Genomic DNA, 22,824 nt, shown 5'->3' on the forward strand with positions numbered 1-22,824 from the left:
CATCAACTCGGCCTGTTCAGTGCCCATCAACTCAGTCTGTTCAGTGCCCATCAATGCAGCCTGTTCAGTGCCCATCAATGCAGCCTGTTCAGTGCCCATCAATGCAGCCTGTTCGGTGCCCATCAATGCAGCCTGTTCAGTGCCCATAAATGCAGCCTGTTCGGTGCCCATCAATGTAGCCTGTTCGGTGCACATCATCTTAGTCTGTTCAGTGCACATCATCTTAGTCTGTTCAGTGCCCATAAATGCAGCCTGTTGAGTGCCCATCAGCTGAGCCTGTTCAGTGCCCATTAATGCAGTCTCACCAGTGTCTATCAATGCAACCTCACCAGTGCCCATCAGCTCAGCCTGATCAATGCCCATCAATGCAGCCTCACCAGTGTCAATCAATGCATCCTCACCAGTGTCCATCAATGCATCCTCACCAGTGTCCATCAATACAGCCTGTTCAGTGCCCATCAATACAGCCAGTTCAGTGCCCATCAGCTCAGCCTGTTCAGTGCCCATCAGCTCAGCCTGTTCAGTGCCCAGCAGCTCAGCCTGTTCAGTGCCCAGCAGCTCAGCCTGTTCAGTGCCCAGCAGCTCAGCCTGTTCAGTGCCCAGCAGCTCAGTCTGTTCAGTTCCCAGCAGCTTAGCCTGTTCAGTGCCCAGCAGCTCAGCAGCCATCAGCTCAACCTGTTCAGAGACTATAAATGCAGCCAGTTCAGTGCCCATAAATGCTGCCTTACCTAGAGGAGAGGAGACGGATTATACTGAGCAGGGATCTCCTGTTTACCCCACGAGGCCGCTGTCCTCAGACAAGTCCCGCCTCCTATATTAGACGTCACCAGTGTGCTGCCTATCATATGAGCCAGTCCAGGCGGCGGGACTTCCTCTGAATAATCCAGTAATCCATAATAATGGGCCCAGTGGGACTTAACAGAGGATGGGGGCGCTGCTGTACTGGATTGACATTTCACAGCCCAGCCAAACATAGAGTAGGGTTACCCAGAGGTGTAACTAGAACCTTCAGGGCCCTGGTGCAATAAACCTTGGTGGGCACCCCTGAGGTAATTGGTCATGGGGCCCTTTTCTCTGGTCCCATGGCCCTCCCCACTGATCCTGGGGCTCTTTACTTCTGTTGCGGAGCCCTTTTATTATAAAGTGCCCTTTCGCATGTTCTGCAGTGGGCTCCCTTCCTACCATCTTGAGCCCACCCCACGGTGACAGAAAGCAATAGATATGTCACCAGCACACCAGGGAACTCCACATAAGGGTCCAATTACATGTGCAATTTCCTGTGACAACACTGAAGAAATGACACTTGTCTACAATGTAAAGTAGTGAGTGTACAGCTTGTATAACGGTGTAAATTTGCTGCCCACTCAAAATAACTCAACACACAGCCATTAATGTCTAAACTGCTGGCAACAAAAGTGAGTAAACCCCAGTAAAAATGTCCAAATTGGGCAAAAGTGTCAATAATTTGTGTGGCCACCATTATTTTCCAGCACTGCCTTAACCCTCTTGGGCATGGAATTCACCAGAGCTTCACAGGTTGTCACTGTCAAATTTAACACACCTGCTCCCCATTCACAACTGAAACCTTGTAAAACTAACGAGTCACATGACACCGGGAAGGGAAAATGGCTAATTGGGCCCAATTTGGATATTTTCACAGAGGGGCGTACTCACTTTTGTTGCAAGCAGTGTAGACATTAATGGCTGTGTGTTGAGTTATTTTGGAGGGGACAGCAAATTTACACTGTTATACAAGCTGTACACTCACTACTTTACATTGTAGACAAGTGTCATTTCTTCAGTGTTGTCACATGAAAAAATAATAAAATATTTACAAAAATATGAGGGGTGTACTGACTTTTGTGAGATACTGTAGATTTTGGGCAATGGTTATTAGTACCCTCAATGATGCCTTTCAAACTAATGTTAAACTAGACCCTAAACAATGCACGTTAAGTCCCATATTAAGTAGTCGTGCAGAAACATGCTAGGGAGGGGGTCTCCAGAGCTTTATTTCAGATCCGTAAACTCATTTTACAACATTGGAAATTGGAACAGGGCAGTGGATACACTTGTTGGGTATCACATAGATACATAGTAGGTGAGATTGAAAAAAGACGCAAGTCCATCAAGTCCAACCAATGTGTGTGATTATATGTCAGTATTACATTGTATATCCCTGTATGTTGCGGTCGTTCAGGTGCTCATCTAATCGTTTTTTGAAACTATCGATGCCCCCCGCTGAGACCACCGCCTGTGGAAGGGAATTCCACATCCTTGCCACTCTTATGCTGTGTACACACAGCAGAAAAAGTCAGACGGAATCATTTCATCGGATATTCTGATCGTGTGTGGGCTTCAGCGGACTTTAACTACTTCCCACCTGGCCAATGTATATAAACGGCCATTTATATACATTGGCCGGGTGGGAGCCTCCTCCTTCTGACTGGACATTCAGGAACGTCCTTCAGAAGGAGGGGGATCGTGTGCGCGCGTGCCCGATGCACTCGTGTCACCCGGACACAGCGCACCTCAGATCGGCAGGAGGGCTCTGTGATTGGCCCTCCTGATCACATGACGGCCGTGTTCAATCACAGCCGTCATGTGATGTAAACAGACAGCCGGTTGCTAGGAAATTGGCTCTCCTCTCCTCACACAGAAGTCGTCGCTGAGGAGAGGAGAGCAGATCGCCAGGGCTGGACTGGGACAGAAATTTGGCCCTGGACTTCATCCAGACCGGCCCACTTACATTTTGAGTGTCCCATCAGCACTCCCTTACATCAGAGTGTCCCATCACCAGCCCCCTTACATCAGAGTGTCCCATCAGCACCTCTTACATCAGAGTGTCCCATCAGCACCCCCTTACATCAGAGTGTCCCATCACCAGCCCCCTTACATCAGAGTGTCCCATCAGCACCCCCTTACATTAAAGTGTCCCATCAGCACCCCCCTTACATCAAAGTGTCCCATCACCAGCCCCCTTACATCAGAGTGTCCCATCAGCACCCCCTTACATCAGAGTGTCCCATCACCAGCCCCCTTACATCAGAGTGTCCCATCAGCACCCCTTACATCAGAGTGTCCCATCACCAGCCCCCTTACATCAGAGTGTCCCATCAGCACCTCTTACATCAGAGTGTCCCATCAGCACCCCCTTACATCAGAGTGTCCCATCACCAGCCCCCTTACATCAGAGTGTCCCATCAGCACCCCCCTTACATTAAAGTGTCCCATCAGCACCCCCCTTACATCAAAGTGTCCCATCACCAGCCCCCTTACATCAGAGTGTCCCATCAGCACCCCCTTACATCAGAGTGTCCCATCACCAGCCCCCTTACATCAGAGTGTCCCATCAGCACCCCTTACATCAGAGTGTCCCATCACCAGCCCCCTTACATCAGAGTGTCCCATCACCACCCCCTTACATCAGAGTGTCCCATCACCAGCCCCCTTACATCAGAGTGTCCCATCACCAGCCCCCTTACATCAGCGTGTCCCATCAGCACCCCCTTACATCAGAGTGCCCCATGAGCAGCCCCCTTACATCAGAGTGGCCCATCACCAGCCCCCTTACATCAGAGTGGCCCACTGAGCCATCGGCCCACCGGGAAACTCCTGGTAGTCCCGATGGCCAGTACATGCCTGCAGATCGCTGCAGCCGGCTGATGATCAGTGAGTATGAGCTGATTTTACAGCTATTTACTGACTGATCACCAGTTTAGTATAAAACACACATGTCCCCAAAACATACATGTCCCCAAATAATAAAAAGACATGTCCCCAAATAATAAAAACACATGTCCCCCACATATGTCCCACCAAAATCACATGTCCCAATGATCACCTGCACACATCTGTACATGATCATTTACGTACATATGTCCGTGATCACACAAACCAATTATTATACACTTAACTGAATTTTTTTTTACCAAAAACATGTAGCAGAATACATTTTGGCTTAAATTTACGACAAAATTTGATTTTATTGGATTTCTTTGAAAATAGAAAGAAGAAAATATTGTTTTTTTTTCCAAATTTCCGCTCTTTTTGAGCTTATATCGCAAAAAATAAAAAAACGGAGTCGTGAATAAATACCACCAAAATAAAGCTCTATTTGTGCGAAATGATAAAAATTTCATTTGGGCGAGAGCGCTGAAAACTGAAAATTGGGCTGGGAAGGAAGGGGGCGAAAAGTGCCCTGTATTGTAGTGGTTTAAAAAAATAAAATAAAATTCTGACAGACCTAGAAATAAATTCTTATCGGGAAGACCGGTCGTTTGTATGCTGTTCCAACGGACCAAAAACGACACAGGGGCAGCTATTGGCTACTGGCTATTGAACTTCCTTTTTCTAGTCCCATCGTACGTGTTGTATGTCACTGCGTTTCTAAGCGGTTGGACTTTGGTGTGATCGTGTGTAGGGAAGTCCGTTTCAAGCGGAACTCCGTCGAAAAATCGTCAGAGTTTATTCTGATGGAATGCACGCGGCATTACAGTAAAGAACAAAGAAAGGGATGTATTTTGGCAGAAGCTTGAAGCTTGTGGGCCCCCCAGATGCAAAAGTTGACCTGGGCCCCCCTGCCACTACTTCCAACGTGCGTGCAGATACATCCACCGCACGCCAAGATACTTGAAGGGGCTTAAGAGTTTTGAGTTCCCAGAGATCCTCTTTTTTTTTTTTTTAACAAAAAGGGTTGGTCTTTATTAGAGATAGACAAATAATTGACAAGTAGTACACAGTAACAGTACATATCACAGCTGCAGAGCACATCACATATTAGAATGAAAAGCCAGAGATTCAACCATCTTACTAATACCGGAGTCACCTACCCCAGATGGAGGACATGAGAAAAGAAGAAGGGGGGGGAAGAAACATAGGGGATGTAGGAGAAGGAAAGAGAAAAAGAGGGGGGCAGCAGTAGGGGAGAAGAAGAGGGGGGGGGAGAAAAGAGGGGGGGGGAGGTGGGCTAGGAAGACAGGTACCCAGCGCACCCCACCCATCCAGGAGTTAGGAGAATGAGGAACAAAATCTGTTACTCCATTGAGCCCACCCACGGTTGCCACACCCGTGTAAATTTCTGGGGGCAGCCCCTGCTAGCATAAGTCAATTTATACATTGGCAGCACATCATCAACAGCCTTTTCCCAGGCTCTCCTAGTAGGGGGGAGAGGCGAGATCCATTTAATAAGAATTAGCTTTTTGGCATAAAAGAGCAATAGCGAAATCAATGTTTTGGTGTGTCTGGGCCTCTGTACGTCATCATGTATAGCCAAGAGTGCCAGCTCAGCACTCAACTGAAGCCGTTCATTAATACAGTCCATCACCGCAGACCAGTACTGCGATATGCGCGGGCATGTCCAGAACATATGCAAGAAGGAGCCCACAGAGGAGCGACATCTGGGGCAAAGTGGGGATCTGTCTGGAAAGACTCTGTGTAGCCTCTGAGGCGTGAAGTGTATCCTGTGTAAAATCTTCGTTTGTATCAACCTATCTTTAGAAGATATTAGCAGTCTGATACTCCCCTCTAAGCAGTCCCCCCAGTCCCCTCTATCTAAAGTTGGAATGTCTCCTCTCCATTTTTCCCATAAAGTTTCCAATCTAGGGGATGAGTTATTAATCAGCACTAAGTAGAGTTCAGAGAGGGGTTTCCTAATTGAATCCTGAGCTAATAGGTCCTCGAGTGCATCTAGTTCAAGAGATGGTGGTTCCCGAAACTGTGCTCTAAAGGCATGCTGCAACTGCCAATACCGAAAAAGCATGCTACCAGGCACAGCATGCCTCCCAACCAGCTCCCGGAAAGGGACCAGAGTCCCATTGGAAATGACATCCCCCAGGGTCCTAATGCCATACCTGATCCACAGCTGCGGGTCCGGGATGGTTCTGAAGTGGGGGAGTAACGGGTTTCCCCACAAGGGACAACGGGGGGATCACCTATTAGGACCAGCGAATCGCTTTACCGCGGCCCCCCAGATCCGTATCACGGACCTGGTGGGGCCCGCAATCGCAGGGCGATGTGCGGATCCAGAGTGTACCATACCGCTCAGCTCCACTAGGGGCCCGACCATAGCTGCCTCCAGGCGAACTGCAGCATTCCCCTTGTTCCCAACAAGCCACCATCGCACCGTGACTAGCACGGCCGCCCAGTAATACAGCAACAGGTTAGGCATTGCCAGCCCCCCTCCGCTGACCGGCAGCTGTAAAGTCACCCTGGCCAATCTAGGGGGGGAGCCTTGCCATAGAAAACCTCCCAAGTATCCCTCCAGTTCTCTGAAAAGAGACCGGGGCAACCCCACTGGGCAGTTGCGAAAGAAATAAAGAAATTTAAGCAGATAGACCATTTTAATAATGCTAATACGTCCCAATAAATTCAAAGGGAGAGAGGTCCATTTGGCACAATGATCCTTCATTTGCTGTATCAGGGGGCGGACATTCAGATGTTGATACGACTGGAGGTCCCTTGTTACTTTAATGCCCAGGTAAGTAAACTCCTCAACCCACCGCAGCGACAGCCAAGGCTCCAGACCCACCGCCTGTACATCTAGTGGGAAGAGCACCGACTTTGACCAGTTAATCCATATACCCGAAAACCTCCCAAACTCGTCAAATATTTCAAGGGCAGCCTGTAAAGATGCTTCAGCATCCTGCAAATACAGTAGGGCATCGTCCGCGTATAGGGAGATTTTCTTCTCCAGAGGGCCCACCTTAAGTCCGACTATCCGGTCGGACTGCCTGACCAGAGCCGCCAGCGGCTCCAGAGCCAAGGCAAAAAGACTAGGAGACAGTGGGCATCCCTGCCGAGTGCCCCTCTGGAGGAGAAAGGAACCCGTGAGAGAGTCATTCATCCTAATTCTCGCCCTCGGGGCTCTGTACAGCAGCTGTAGCCACTGAAGGAACTTAGGACCCAGCCCAAACTTATGCAATACCTGCCAGAGGAACCTCCACTCTACTGAGTCGAAAGCCTTCTCTGCGTCCAGAGAGGCCATGACTCTCTTACCCCCGTTCGTGTGCCGGGCAGACAGATTCAAAAAAAGCCGGCGGATATTAACATCGGTGCCCTTACCCGGCATAAACCCGGTTTGGTCCGTATGTATCAAATCCTCAATGACCCCCCTCAAGCGAAGGGCCAGAATTTTGGCCAGCAGCTTAGCGTCTGCGTTTATCAAGGAGATAGGCCGATACGACGCACACTCCTCCGGGTCCTTACCAGGTTTAGGCACCAAGACCACCACTGCTTCAGCTAATGAATCTGGGAGCGCGTCCGCCTCTAAGCTCTTGTGAACTAGGGATGTGAATCTAGGGGCTAAGAATTCTTGATACACAGAGTACAGTTCAACGGGTATGCCATCAGGCCCCGGGTGCATAGTACATAGAGCTTCCTGTACCTCCTCCAGGGTGATATCCCTGTCGAGTTTGGCACGCTGGTCCTGATCCAAGACAGGGAGCTCAATCTGCTCCAAATATTGAGCAAGTTGCGAATCGTCGTAGGTCACCCTAGAGGAGTACAGTGTCTGATAGAACTCAAGAAATCTCTCCGCAATCTCAGGAGGCGAAGTCAGGAGTCCACCCGACCGATCCCTCACCCGGGCAATATGGGTGATACCGCGCTGGCCCTTGGCCAACCACGCAAGCAGTCTCCCGTTTTTGTCCCCGAACTCGAACACCCTCTGGGCACTCTCAACCATGGACTTATGGGTGAGATCAACTCTAAGTAATGATAGGTGTCGTAAGGCGTCCTGCCAGGCCACATATTGAGCCCCATCAGGGCGGCGCACAAATTCTGCCTCTTTTATCCTGGCCCGCTCCTCTAGCGCTTCCAGAGACCTCCCAGCCATCCTCCTCCTTGCAGATATGCGAGACATATATTTCCCCCGCAGCCAAGCTTTAAAAGCGTCCCAGACCACCAAAGGATTACCTGAATCGCCATTAGCCAGCCAAAAAGCACACATAGCCTCAGGAATGGCCATGTGGATCTCCGGGTCCATGACCCAGAACCTGGACAAACGCCAAGTCCGCTCACCCCCACCCCCAGAGAGCCGTATCACCACCGACACCGGAGCATGGTCCAAGATGCCCCGCGAGAGGATCTCAGCCGAGGTCACCCTGCGGAGCAAACTAGAAGAGGCAAAGGCCAAATCTATTCGGGACATAGTCCGGTGCGTGGCAGACAGGCACGTAAATTCCCTATCAGGGGGATGGAAATGTCGCCAAAGGTCCGAGAGGCCAAAGACCGTGGCCCAGCGGGCGAGATCATCCCGCTGTGAGGCCGAGGCCTGCAGCCTGTCCATATCCTCATTCATCACCATATTAAAATCACCATCAATTAGCACATTGTCAACATTATACAAAGTGATTGTCTGCATTAGGTCATGTAACAACTGCACATCGGCCGGGGGAGGCAAATAGATCCCCACTACCACCACAGGAATCTCCGAGAGGAGGGCGTGGAGGAGAACATACCTGCCACCCGGGTCAGTTTTGACGTCTAACAATTGAAACGGTAATGACCGATGAATTAGTACACTGACCCCTCTTGCGTAGTTGGAAGGAATATGTGGCATGATAGTGCTTTCCAATCCACGCCCTCCTAACACCCAACACCCGAGAGCCCACCAGGTGGGTCTCCTGCAAAAAGCATATCTGCTGGCGCAGCCTACGGAGGTAGTTAAGTACCAGCGATCTTTTAACCGCCGAGTTGAGCCCCCGCACATTCCACGATACCACTACACACTGTGCCAGATTACTATTCTCATAATAACGTGCGAGGGGTCTCCCCGGCTACCCTCCCGCGGGCGTCGGCCCGCTGTGCCGCCACCCGTAGGAACCGCAGGACGGTCCTCCCTGTCCACCCCACCAGGACCTAATACCCAAAAGTAACATTCATCATCTTTCCATAGAGACCAACCCTTGCAAAACCAAAAATAAAAAAAACACCCTAAGAAAATCCCATAACCAACCAAGTGTAGCCACAACGGGCCCCCCCTCCCCGTGCACCCTCCAAAAAACCAAGGAGCACATAATTCCCATAAAACCCCAACTGTAACAAGTAGTAACCTAGGTTAGGGGTGCAGACCATGGATGGGTCAACATGACCTAGTAGCTCGCCCACCGTAGTTAGGCAAGCCAAGGACCAATAGAAAAACAACAAAAAGGAAAAAGTAAAATAACAGAACAATGAAAAAATAGAACACCAGTTCTGTCCGGAGTCCATGGAGTAGATTAACAGCCATGCAGCTGGGATAACTTCTGACACAAGGAGATTTATCGCAGAGGGCATACCACGAAGGCCGCGGTCCCAGCCCCATCAGCCCATCCAAGTGTACACCGTCCCCGCGATCAGCTACGTTTACAGGGGGCGGATGGCCCCCGCCCAGGCAGTCCGTTCAGTGCTTAGCAGGGCAACCAGACAAAGTCTCCAGGACCACAACACAAACAGGGTCATCAGCGTCGGGTACAGTTAGAAAAGGCACAGGGGCCCAGAAGCACTGCAGACATAGCGTCACAAAAGGGTACCCAGCACAATACCTAGCAACGATCCATATAGGGCTGCATGTCCAGTACATCTCATGGGGTCAATAATCGACCGTTATGGAAGAGTCTCCAGCCATGTCGAAGCCTCTCTGGGGTTGGTAAAAAAGCGGACCGTCTCCCCATCCACCACGCGAAGCTTAGCCGGGAACAGGACGCTGTACTTGAGACCCTTCCTTCGCAAGGCAGCTTTGACACCATCGAATGAACGGCGCTGCCGTTGCGTCTCCACCGTATAGTCCGGGAACATCATAAGGCGGCTGTTTTCATAGGGAAGGTCTTTCACCGCCCGAGCGGCCCTGAGTAGCTCATCCCTATCCCGAAAGTTGAGTAGACGGAGTATGAAAGTTCGGGGGGGTGCCCCCTCCGGTCCGGGTCTGAGCGGCACACGGTGGGCCCTCTCCACTGCAAAGTACGGGGAGAGGGAGGCCTCCGGTAGCAGAGATCGCAGCAAACCCTCAGCGAAACGGGCCGGAGAGCGGCCCTCCACCCCCTCGGGCAGACCCACGATGCGGAGGTTGTTCCTCCTACTGCGGTTCTCAGCATCTTCGGCTCTGTACTCTAATGCTTTCACCTTCATTTGCAGTGTATGGATGGAGGCCGAATGTTCAGCAACGACGTCCTCTGTTTCGCCAACCCGCCACTCAGCTGCAGACACCCGCGAGCGGATCTTGTCCAGATCTTGGCGGATCAGGCCAATGTCCAGCTGAACCCCCTCAATTTTCGAAGCCAGGGTAGATTGGCAGTCCGAGACCGCTGCCCGGCAGGAGGTAATAGCCGACAGTATCTCCGATAATCCCGGGGGGTCCGACGGCTGCTCCTCCTCGTGGTCCGTCTGCGACGCCATGCTGCAGAAGAGCGGTGCCAGGCCCTGGGCAGAGGAGGCCGCGCTAGCCTCAGGCCAGACGGACGGGGAGAATTTATTCTTCTTGCCCCTCTTCTGAGTCCCTGGGGTCCTGGAAGGCATCCAGAGACCTCCGAGTCTGCCAACGGGATGTAAGTGTCAGATACAGGTTAAATAGCGGATCTTACTCCAGGAGAGCTCCGTTAGCACGTCCGTTCACGCCGCCATCTTGGCCACGCCCCCGAGATCCTCTTTACATCAGAGGACAGGAATAACCACTGGAGAATCAGAGGACAGGGATCACCACCGGAGAATCAGAGGACAGGGATCACCACCGGAGAAGCAGAGGACAGGGACCACCACTGGAGAAGCAGAGGACAGGGATCAAAACTGGAGAAGCAGAGGACAGGGATCACCACTGGAGAAGCAGAGGACAGGGATCACCACTGGAGAAGCAGAGGACAGGGATCACCACTGGAGAAGCAGAGGACAGGGATCACCACTGGAGAAGCAGAGGACAGGGATCACCACTGGAGAAGCAGAGAACAGGGATCACCACTGGAGAAGCAGAGGACAGGGATCATCACTGGAGAAGCAGAGGACAGGAACCCCTGGTAGGTCACTTGGCAGAGCTCCTTGACCATCCCAGCACTGTATACAGCTCCCCCTCAGTACACAGGGCTGAAATCACATTCCTTTACACACAGTCCGTCAGTCTTCACAGGGTATATCTGGCTTTTATGTTTCCCTTCTGATTTGTGAAATTCTCTGGTCGGAACGGCAGTGTAGTTGCAGTAGGCAGATACAACCTGTGCAGATCATGGCTGTGTTGTAAAGGAATGTGATTTCAGCCCTGCGGAGGAGGAGCAGTATAGAGTGCTGTAAAGGGAAAGGAGCTTAGCAGCCGGGCATAGCTTTGGGGGGGGGGGGCAACTTAGACCTGGGAGGGCAAAGCCATGTGACACAAAATCTGGAGCCTGCAGCCCCTCCGGGGCCCCCCGAGGAGGTGTTAAGGGATTTGTTTTAGCAATTTCTGACGGTTTCTCTGTCAGTTTTGGGGGAAGCTCATCTCCCGGAGGTGTGTCTCTTTTCTCCCATTGTCAGGGAAGTAGGGTAAGTAGACATCCCTGGGTGTGTGTGGGGGGGGGGGGGGTACAGAGAATCCCAGCTGGTGACTAGGAGACACTGAGTGGTGTCATACCTCACCAGTGACATCGGTCCCTTCGTGGCTACAGGACGGAACTCTCCTCCTCTTGCCTCGCTGAGCTCAGTTACCATTCCATGTTGCCAGCACACTGCACAGACACTTCCCCATCCAGGGCTGTTCTCACCTCTTGCTCCTCTCCATTCAGGAAATGGCTCATAGCTTCTCTCCAGCCAATGGGGAGGGGGTGTGGACTGTGGAAGGCAAAGTGGAAGCCCAGTACTGGAGCATGGCTGTGTGGCCCTAGAGCAGATTGGAGCTGGATTTTGTGGAGGATATGATAATATGACAGGGAGGCTGTAGGGGCCCCCTGGAGCCAGGGGCGGGGGTTGCGATTGTGATCCCTGCAACCCCTTATGCTACGCCCATGTATTTTGGCCCTTTTTTAAATATTGGTGCTACATTGGCTTTTCTCCAATCAGCTGGTACCATTCCAGTCAGTATACTCATTTAAAATTAGGAACAATGGTCTGGCAATTACTTGACTGAGTTCCCTAAGTACCCTGGGGTGCAAGCCATCTGGTCCCGGTGATTTGTTAATATTAAGTTTCCCCAAGTCTATTTCTAATTCTGTCCTCTGTTAACCATGAGGGTGCTTCCTGTGATGTGTCTTGAGGATAAACACTGCAGTTTTGATTACTGAAGCCCCCTGATTCTCTTGTGAAGACTGAGGAGAAGAATAAATTCAATACCTTCGCCATCCTTTGTAACCAGATGTCTTTCCTCATTCTTTATGGGGCCAATATGGTCTGCCCTCCCTTTTTTACTGTTTATATACTTAAAGTGGGGTACCCCCTAAAAAAAAAAAATTAAAAGTCAGCAGCTACAAATACTGCAGCTGCTGGCTTTTAATAATCGGACACTTACCTGTCCCGGGTTCCAGCGATGCGGGGGAACGAAGCCCCCCCCTCGCTCCCCGCTCCGCTCGCGGCGCCGTCATGCATACTGTGGGCACCCGGCTGTGGCTTCACAGCCGGGCACCCACTGCGCATGCGCGAGCGGCGCAGGGCGCCGTGATACGCCGTACAGTCACCTGGGACACGTGACAGGTCCCAGGTGAATGTGCGGCGCGAGGGGAAGTGATGTCACCAGCCCGGGCAATGAAGAAGGCAGACTACGAGGGACCCCCTAGCAACCGGTATTTAGAGGTGAGTAAAAATTTTTTTTTTTTGCCAATTATTTTTTTTTTTTTTTTTTTAAGATTTTTAAGTGGTTTTATTTTTTGGGGGGCAACTCCACTTTAAAGAATTTCTTGGGATTATTTTGCTCTCCTCCTCTTTCGTGTTCTATCTTAGTCTAATTGCATCCTTACATATCTTGTTGTATTCTTTCTCTAAATGCTGATGATGATTCCTCAACTTGTATTTTTTGAAGGCCTTCTCCTTTGCTTTTATATGCATTTTTACATTGGAGTTAAGTCTTCTGGCACTTTTGTTCGCTGTTTTAAATTTATTTCCCAATGGGATGCACTGGCTAGTGCCCTTATCTAATATGCCTAAACCCTGTGCTATAAATGCTTATTACCTCAGAGACAACAGTTGGAGCCATCAACTTCTGCTGCTGTCAATCACAGGTCAGTGAGGAGGGAGTGGGCTGAGCCGCACTTTGTGTGTCTATGGACACACAGAGCGGAGCTCAGGGACGAGCAAACATGAGCGCCCTCCCCAGGGCTGGGGCAAGGGGGGGCAGGAGGGGAAGGTGCCCTGGGCACTGTGGTATTATGTCAGATGGGGGGGGGCTCCACAAGGAGATGGGGGGAGGGGGTTTGTGTTGGATGGGGGAATTTGGGGGCAGGAGGGAATAGGAATAGTTCTAGATGTGGAAATTTGGGGGGGGGTGCTAGGAAGGTGATTTAGGGGGATTTGTGCTGCTAGGGGGCATGGGGGAAGAGTATTTGTGGTAGAAGGGGGGATTTGGGTTGTTTGTGCTACAAGAGGTGATATGCTATAGGGGAGGGGGGGATTTGTCCTTGGAGGGGGGGATTTGTGATTGGGGGAGTAAGCATTCAGATTAGTGCTCAGTTTTTGTTTATTGGGGGGGGATTTGCTTATTTGGGGGGGGGGGGATATTTACTAACACATAATACTCATACATCTTGGGGGGGGGGGTGCAGTTTGGCATGTTCGCCCTGAGCTCTAGGTGGCCTTGTCCCTGCACTGGCCCCTACAGTCAACGGCTTGCTATGGGGGCATTCAGCAGCGGGGAGGAGCCATGAGTGCTGGCAGGGGACCAGAGAAGAGGAGGATCAGGGCTGCTCTGTGCAAAACCATTAAACAGAGCAGGTAAGTATAACATGTTTGTTATTTTAAAGAAAAAAAAAAGGTTTACAATCACTATCAATTATATGTACAAAATATAAATGATACTTTAGTAGCTGTATTTAAAGCAAGCCCTGCATTTTTTAGTCTGTAGTCTATTGAGAATTTCCTTTTGCACTGACATATTGCTGAATATTAGCGGCGCTCAGGGATTATTAAATTAAAACATATGGCTGTACACAGACTTGGTACATAAAAAAATAAAATAAAAATGTTGACCTTACGGCTACATAATCCATTTCTTAAAGGTTTGTATTGTTGGGTATCTATTGCAGAATTAACTGAGATGATCCATTACAGTGAAAAAAAATTCTGGTGATCCGGCCAGCAACACACTTCCTGTTTAACCACTTCAGCCCCGGAAAGGTTTTACCCCCCTTCATGACCAAGCGATTTTTTTTGCGATATGGCTCTGCGTTATTTAAACTGACAATTGTGCGGTCGTGCTGCACTGTACCCAAATAAAATGGATGTCATTTTTTTTCCTCACAAATAGAGCGTTCTTTTGGTGGTATTTGATAACCTCTGCGGTTTTTATTTTTTGCGCTATAAACAAAAAAAGACCGTCAATTTTGAAAAAAAAAACAACAATATTTTTTACTTTCTGCTATAAAACACATCCAATAAAAAATGTCAATAAAAACTAATTTCTTCATCAATTTAGGCATCTACAAACTATGGAATATATCTATGGAATATGCAATGGAAGCCGTGGGCCACTCTGCCCCAGCCTACATTCCAACGGCATGTGTATCTACGCACAGTGCGGTCAAACTTGACGCGTTTCGTCACCACGTAACCTCTTTGGCGCTTCTGAAGAAGTTACGTGGTGACGAAACTCATCAAGTTGGAATGTATGGTGCGTAGATACACATGCTGTTGGAACGCATGCTGAAGTAGAGTGGCCAGCAGCTTCCATTGCATATTGGGATTTATTTTTTTGCAATTTTGGAAGTGGATTTAATGCATGCGGATTGATTTTAAATAAAATATGGATCTTTTTACACTATGAGAAGCATGTCCTTCTTTTTGTTTTCTCCATAAACATTAGCATACAGTATGCTCCGAGGATTCATTCGTGGAAGAAGAATATATACTCAATCCCTGAAGTGATTACGGGTCTGTGAGAGACCAACAAAGCGATACTTGACTACTCTTTGTGATATGACAAGAAAGTCAACTAAGTCTGGTGAGTGGGGACCTTTACCACACACATGGTGGGTTGTGGTGGCACTAGAACAGTCTATGAAGGAAAGCACAAAGCATTTTACCATATTTATGTTGAAGATTGAACAATTTATTTGGCACATATTTATTTGGACTAGGCACCAATAAGACCCCTTTCACACTGAGGCAGTTTTCAGGCATTTTAGTGCTAGAAATAGCCTCTAAATAACGCCTGTAAACCGCCTCCCATTCATTTTAGTGTGTCTTTTGACACTGGGGAGGTGCGCTTGTGGGGAGTTAGGAAAAGTCCTGCAAGCAGCATCTTTGGAAATGAATGGGCAGTGGTTCCAAAGTGCCTGAGAAGTGCTTCGGAAGCGCCTCAACACGGGTGCTTTTAACCCCTTCTTCTGGCGGGAGGTTAAATTCACCCTGCTAGTGGCCGAAAGGCGCCGCAAAAAATGAGCGGCGCTTTAGCGCCAATGGCCAGGCGCTGCAGTGTGAAAGTAGCCTCATGCCCCATACACACGGTCGGACTTTCCGACGACAAAATCCGTTGGATTTTTTCAGACGGATTTTGGCCCAAACTTGTCTAGCATACACACGGTCGCACAAAGTTGTCGGAAAATCCGATCGTTCTGAACGCGGTGACGTAGAACACGCACAACGGAACTATGATTTTTTTTTACTATTAATAGCGGCGATCAGCGTTTTTTATTGTAACTGCAACATTATGGTGGACACATCGGACATTTTTGACACATTTTTGGGACCATTGTTATTTATACAGCAATCAGTGCTATTCAAATGCACTGATTCCTGTATAAATGACACTGGCAGTGAAGGAGTTAACCACTAGGGGGCAGTGTAGGTGTTATGTATGACGTTATGTGTTTTTTTTATTCTGGGGGGACGTGGCCTTACATGTGACATCACTGATCGTCCTTCCCTATAAAAGGGAACAGACGTTGCTAGGCATTCTTCCTAATCTGCCTCTTCCTATTCCTCCTCTTCGGCGAGTGGCCCCGTTGCATTCTGGGACATGTGTGTGTCCCAGAAAACAACGAGGCCATTCACAAAGCGCTGCGCGACTCACGCATGCGCAGTAGGAAATGGGCAGTGAAGCCGCAAGGCTCCACTGCCTGTATCCCTTCGTTAAGATGGAGGCGCCGGCAGATGATCCGATGGACGGATTAGCCTCGGGGTCCATCATCGTGGGCTCGCTGGACAGGCAAGTGTCCTTATCAAAAGTCAGCAGCTATAGTGTTTGTAGCTGCTGACTTTTAAAAAAAAGTAACGTCCGGAACGCCCCTTTAAGGCCCCTTTTACACTGTGGCAGGATGGGCGTCGGCGGTAAAGCTCAGCTATTTTTAGCGGCGCTTTACCGTCCTTTTAGCGGCGGTATGCGGCCGCTAGCAGGGCGGTTTTAACCCCCACTAGCGGCCGAAAAAGGGTTAAAACCGCCTGCAAAGCGCCGCTGCAGCGGCATCGCCAGTGGCGTTGCCAGCGGTATAGCCGCGCTGCCCCATTGATTTCAATGGGTAGGAGTGGTTTAGGAGCGGGGAATACACCGCTCCAAAGATGCGGCTAGCAGAACTTTTTTCACCATCCTGCCAGCGCACCGCTCTAGTGTGAAAGCCCTCCGGCTTTCACACTGGAGTGAAAGGGGACGTTTTTTTCAGGCGCTACACAGGCGCTATTTTTAGCGCTGTAGCGCCTGAAAACCGCCCCAGTGTGAAAGGGGCCTAAGTGGTTAAAATGTCCTCAATCTATTCCTTTGACAAATTGTTACAATGTTTATACTTAAGTTCCACTACTAAAGAATGTTGTGATTCTTGGCAGACTTCCCATTTTTTTGTTTTTTTTTCCTTTCTTTTGGCGGCTGTCGGCTTTAGCAGAGCAGAGAGAATTCTCTGCATAGAAAGAATCTGGAAATACTTTGTCAAGACCGCAAAGGGGGAAAAAAGTGCGATAACAATTCTTAACGATTAATCGTGCAGCTCTAGTGGCATGGCTTAGTAGGAGTCTAAAGGCTGAGGCTGTTTACATTCTTCTTTATCTGTTGAGCTGGCGACATGCGGTGTCTTTTTTTTTTTTTCTCACAGGGGGTCACTTATTTGGAATAGCTGCCCAATACAGAACACTTGTATTTTTTTCAATAAATGCAAGGCGTTCTCTGTATTGGAAGAGGTGTAGAGGCAGGGCAGTGACAGAACAGGACCCAGAAGACCTTGGGAATCACTAAAGTAGTGGCGACAAGCATGGAATACGGATATCTACATTTCACCAAGCTGGACCAATTTAACTATGCAGTTAAAACCATACCTGGAGTCAGGGGCGGACTGACAACTCATGGGGCCCCCGGGAAATAGAAGATTATGGGGCCCCCGGGTAATAGGAGATTATGGGGCCCCTGGGCAATAGAGAATTATGGGGCCCCCGGGCAATAGGAGATTATGGGGCCCCCGGGCAATAGAAGATTATGGGGTCCCTGGGCAATAGGAGATTATGGGGCCCCCGAGTGATAAGAGATTATGGGGCCACACAGTATACACACACATACAGTATACACACAGACACAGTATACACACAGAATACACATAAACACACTGAAAAGGTACTGCAGAGGCGGGGCAGCTATAATCTTGGGATTTTTAAAAAAACACAGATTTTTACATACTGTCCCTGGTTTTATTGAGGCTGGCAACCTTGATGGGGCCCCCTAGTGGCATGGGGCCCTCGGGCAGTGCCCGAGAGCCCCAATGGTCAGTCCGCCCCTGCCTGGAGTTCAACTTTACGTATAACTCCAGGCAAAATATTTTTATATATTCATTGTTTTGGAAAGAGTAGGGTAGATCTCCAGTCCTGGTGACCACACGTGAGGGGCAATCTCCACAATGGGGACACAGAATTCCACTTTAAATTATAATAGCGAACTTGAATATATTAACAAATCATGACCTCTACCTGGGGTGATGCCAGCAGCAGACTTCCGATCCAAGCTGTCCACAGCATGATGCGGTTGCGTTGTCCAGCACTAGTGAAGCTGAGGGGGTACAGGATTGCCCAGTGGCGGTCCAGACTGATTACCACCAGAACTAATGCAGCAGAATACATGGAAAACAGCTTTCCAAAATTAAGGATCTTGCAGGAAAGTTCATCTGCATACCACTGAATCATTATATTCCACATGGCATCCAGTGGCATGACCAAAAGAGTCACCAGCAAGTCGGCAATGGAGAGACTGAGGATGAGAATCCGGAGGTGAGACTTACATCTTTTACCACTGATGCTGCACAGAACAGCCACGTTGCTGCACGATGCTATCAGGAAGAAGCAGCAGGTGACACCTACACGAACTTTAGCAGCTGCTGTGAATGTAGGTTCACTCCAGGGGCCCGGGAATCCCAAAGCTGAGACGTTGGCATCAGGCACTACCAGATGGCTTTGATTTACGATAGCTAGCTGCATGGCCATGTTTAGTCTAAAAAACATATACAAAAAAAAAAAAGAAACATTTGAATAATATGACTTGTAGTAAGGTCAAACTTCATTATTTATTTTCTTTTGATAAAATTATTTGTGATCCTCAAACACTTTTAATGACATCTTAGATGGCTGAATCAATCAACTTTATGGAGGACTACAAAAAGCATAAGTACACCCAGCAAATTTTTTGGGAATGTGACGTGAGTAACGTGAGTTAAAACATGTACCTAGTGATCTCGGAGAAGGAAGAAGAATGGACCACCAAGAGTCCCACCATGACCCAGTGGTTTTTAAATTGTAGTCATTTATCAGTTCACTCTAAATTCCCTAGAGACCGATGATGCTGGTGGCAGCACTGTGTAGGCTCATCTCCATGGCAGCACAGTGGCTTAGTGGCAAGCCCTTGTTTGGGATTTTGGTGGTTAGCCCTTGGTTGGGATCTTGGTGGTTGACCCTTGGTTGGGATCTTGGTGGTTGACCCTTGGTTGGGATCTTGGTGGTTGACCCTTGGTTGGGATCTTGGTGGTTGACCCTTGATTGGGATTTGAGTGGTTTGTCCTTAGTTGGGATTTGAACGGTCAGCCCTTGGTTGGAATTTGGTTAGCTTTTGGTTGGGAATTGGTGGTTAGCCCTTGGTTGGGATCTTGGTGGTTGACCCTTGCATGGGATTTGAGTAGTCTGTCCTTAGTTGGGATTTGAACGGTCAGCCCTTGGTTGGAATTTGGTTAGCCCTTAGTTGGGATCTGAGTGGTTAGCCCTTGGTTGGGATCTTGGTGGTTAGTCCTTGGTTGGGATTTTAGTAGTTAACCCTTGATTGAGATTTTGGTTGTTAACCCTTGGTTGGGATTCTGGTGGTTGACCCTTGGTTGGGATTTGAGTGGTTTGTCCTTGGTTGGGATTTGGTTAGCTCTTGGTTGGGATTTGGTGGTTAGCCCTTGGTTAGGATCTGAGTGGTTAGCCCCTGGTTGGGATTTTGGTGGTTAGCCCTTGGTTGAGATCTGAGTGGTTAGCCCTTGGTTGGGATCTTTGTGGTTGACCCTTGGTTGGGATTTGAGTGGTTAGCCCCTGGTTGGGATCTTGGTGGTTAGTCCTTGGTTGGGATTTGGTTAGCTCTTGGTTGGGATTTGGTGGTTAGCTCTTGGCTGGGATTTTTCTGGTTAGCTTTTTGTTGGGATTTTTGTGGGTAGCTCTTGTTTGGGATTTTGGTGCTTAGCCCTTGGTTGGGATTTTGGGTTCAAATCCTAACTAGGTCACTATCTGCATAAGGTTTCTACCACACTCCAAAGACATGGTAGGTTACTTGGCTCCTGTCTTATAGTATATGAGATAGGTACCTTAGATTGTAAACTCCTTGGGGGCAGGGACTGATGTGAATGTACAATATGTAAATATTCTGCTGTTATACAAATATACCTGTCATGATCAAAAAGAAATTTGCATGGTGCCAGTAAGTCGTAAGAAACTAAAATACATTTTTACAATAATGTATGCTTTTTTGTGCATTTCTAATATTTCTTACGTGGGTTTACCTACCAAAACGTAAAGCCTAAAGGGTTGATTTACAAAAATCTGGTGCAGCTGTGCATGGTAGCCAATCCGCTTCTAGCTTCAGCTTGTTCAGTGAAGCTTTGACAAAAAACCCTGGAAGCTGATTGGTTTCTATGCAGAGCTGCACCAGATACAGTATGTAAACAAGGCAGAGCGCATTTCTGTCAGTAGGGAAGGCATGAATCCTGTGTTCCTGCAAAGCAGTGACTAGGATCCATGTTTTCCCCTAGTAAAAGCACCACTCACTGTTTAGAAAAACACTGGCTAGGCACACAGTTAACGCTTTGATCGCCCCTGATGTTAACCTCTTCCCATCCAGTGTCATTAGTACAGTGACAGTATATATTTTTGGCACTGATCACTGTATTAGTGTCACTGCTCCCCAGAAAGTGTCAATTCATGTCAAAATGTCCGCCACAAAATCACAGTCACGCTATAAGTCGCTGATCACAGTCATTACTAGTAAAAAAAAAAAAATATCCCATAGTTTGTAGATGCTATAACTTTTGTGCAAACAAACAATATCAATATACGCTTATTGGGATATTTATTACCAAAAATATGTAGCAGAATACATATTGTCCTAAATTGATGAAGACATTTGCTTTTTTAAATAGTTTTATTCAATATCTTTCATAGCAAAAAAGTAAAAAATATATTTTCTTTTTTTGAAAATTGGCAGTCTTTTTTTGTTTCTAGCGCAAAACATAATAACCGCAGAGATGATCAAATACCACCAAAAGAAAGCTGTATTTGTGGGGAAAAAAAAGACATACATTTTATTTGGATTCAGCATCACACCACTGTAAGATAAAGTAACGCAGTATCGCATTGCAAAAAATGGCCCGGTCATGGAGGGGGGTAAAGCTTCCGGAAGGTAAAGTGGTTAATGCAAGGAATGCATTAACCTAAAAAATGTTTAGGCTTTCTAACTTTGACAGGGTGATAACACATGAGAAAAACTAAGAGATAGTTGTCACTATAATATAGTATTATAATATAATATAATATAGTATTATAATATTAGAGTATATATAATATAGTATAACAGGAAGTGCCTGAACAATGATCTTGTATCAATGCTTCATAGGGTTTTTTTTTTTTTACCTTCCTCTGGATCAACTGTGGGTATAGGAATGGAGGTTTTCTATGTATTTATTTTTTGTATTGGTTAAACTATATGGACTTGGCGTCTTTTTTCATCCTAACTACTGTATTTATCGGCGTATAAAGCCTCACACACACGCTCGGACTTTGTGCAAATTTTCCCGTGGATTTTTGTACAAAGGGCGTCGGCCCTGAACTGGTATCGCATACACACGGCAGGACTTTTTCAGCCAACTTTCACCAAATCACGTGTTTTTTCTGCTCTTTACCGCCGCATTTGGTCAACTTCTGTATTGTCTGATCTTTTGCATTGGTTCTGAGCATGCGTGTTTGTACTTTGTACAAAAGTCTGATGGTTTTCTGTACACATGATCGGACTTTGCTCTATCAGACTTTTGTTGCCGGAAAGTTTGTCCGTTTGCATAGCCAACAAAAGTCCAATGAAAACCGAAAAAGTTTGTCCGATGGAGCGTAAACACGGTCGGATGTTGCTTTAAAACAGCTAATTTGCATGTTTGTTGCCAAAAAGTCAGATCATGTGTACGGGCCTTAACACGCACTCCCCCCCCCCCCCCCCCCCCTGAAAATAGAGGGAAAATCATGTGTGCCTGTTATACGCCGATACCTGGCTGCCTCAGAGGGGAAGGTGGGGAAGGGGATGAGTGCTGCCGGATTACACAGAGCCAGGATCTCCTGTTGACTCGGCACTCGCAGTCGCACACCGTCTCACCTCCTGAACTGGCTCCTATGATAGATGTCACCTGTCCCGGCATTGGACCAGTGTTCTGTCTATCATAGGAGCCAGTCCAGGAGGCAGGACTGTGTGTGACTGAAAGTGCTGAGTAAACAGGAGATCCCGGCTCTGTGTAATCTGGCACCAATCAGGCTGCATTGATGGGCAATGACAAGGCTGTAGATGGGCACTGACCAGGCTGCAATGGTGAGGCTGCAGATGGGCACTAATCAGACTTCATTAATGGGCAATGATGAGGCTGCAGATGGGCATTGATCAGTCTGTGTTAATGGGCAATGGTGAAGCTGCAGATGGGCATTAATCAGGCTGCATTAATGGGCAATGGTGAGGCTGCAGATGGGCACTGATCAGTCTGCATTAATGGGCAATGGTGAAGCTGCAGATAGGCCCTGATCTGGCTACATTGATGGGCAATGGGGAAGCTGCAGATGGGCATTGATCAGGCCGCATTAATGGGCAATGGTGAGGCTGCAGATGGGCATTGATCAGGCTGCATTAATGGGCAATTGTGAGGCTGCAGATGGGCACTGATCAGGCTGAATTAATGGACAATGGCGAGGCTGCTGATGTGCACTGATCAGGCTGCATTGATGGGCAATGGTGGGACTGCAGATGGGAATTGATCAGGCTGCATTAATGGGCAATGGTGAGGCTACAGATGGGCACTGATCAGGCTGCATTAATGGGCAACGGTGAGGCTACAGATGGGCACTGATCAGGCTGCATTAATGGGCAATGGTGAAGCTGCAGATGGGCACTGATCTGGCTGCATTGATGGGCACTGATCAGGTTGCATTGATGGGCACTGATCAGGCTGCATTGATGGGCCTTAACGTTGATGTAGATGTTAACTAGGCTTGTGCAATTCG

General features: G+C 48.4%; 1 protein-coding gene across 1 annotated transcript in view; it reads right to left on the reverse strand.

The window, feature by feature from the left end:
• The window catches only part of LOC143964221 (gonadotropin-releasing hormone II receptor-like), a 93,332-nt gene that overhangs the window by 41,613 nt on the left and 28,895 nt on the right, over nt 1–22,824 (reverse strand). The window contains exon 3 of the mRNA XM_077473926.1: nt 18,025–18,541. Within this exon, the coding sequence (XP_077330052.1) occupies nt 18,025–18,534 (510 nt within the window). The 5' untranslated portion in view covers nt 18,535–18,541. The remainder of the gene's footprint in view (nt 1–18,024; nt 18,542–22,824) is intronic.

The sequence above is a fragment of the Lithobates pipiens genome, unplaced genomic scaffold (genome assembly GCF_037356315.1).
Source record: "Lithobates pipiens isolate NorthernLeopardFrog02 unplaced genomic scaffold, aLitPip1_a1.2 Scaffold_8, whole genome shotgun sequence".
NCBI lineage: Eukaryota > Metazoa > Chordata > Amphibia > Anura > Ranidae > Lithobates > Lithobates pipiens.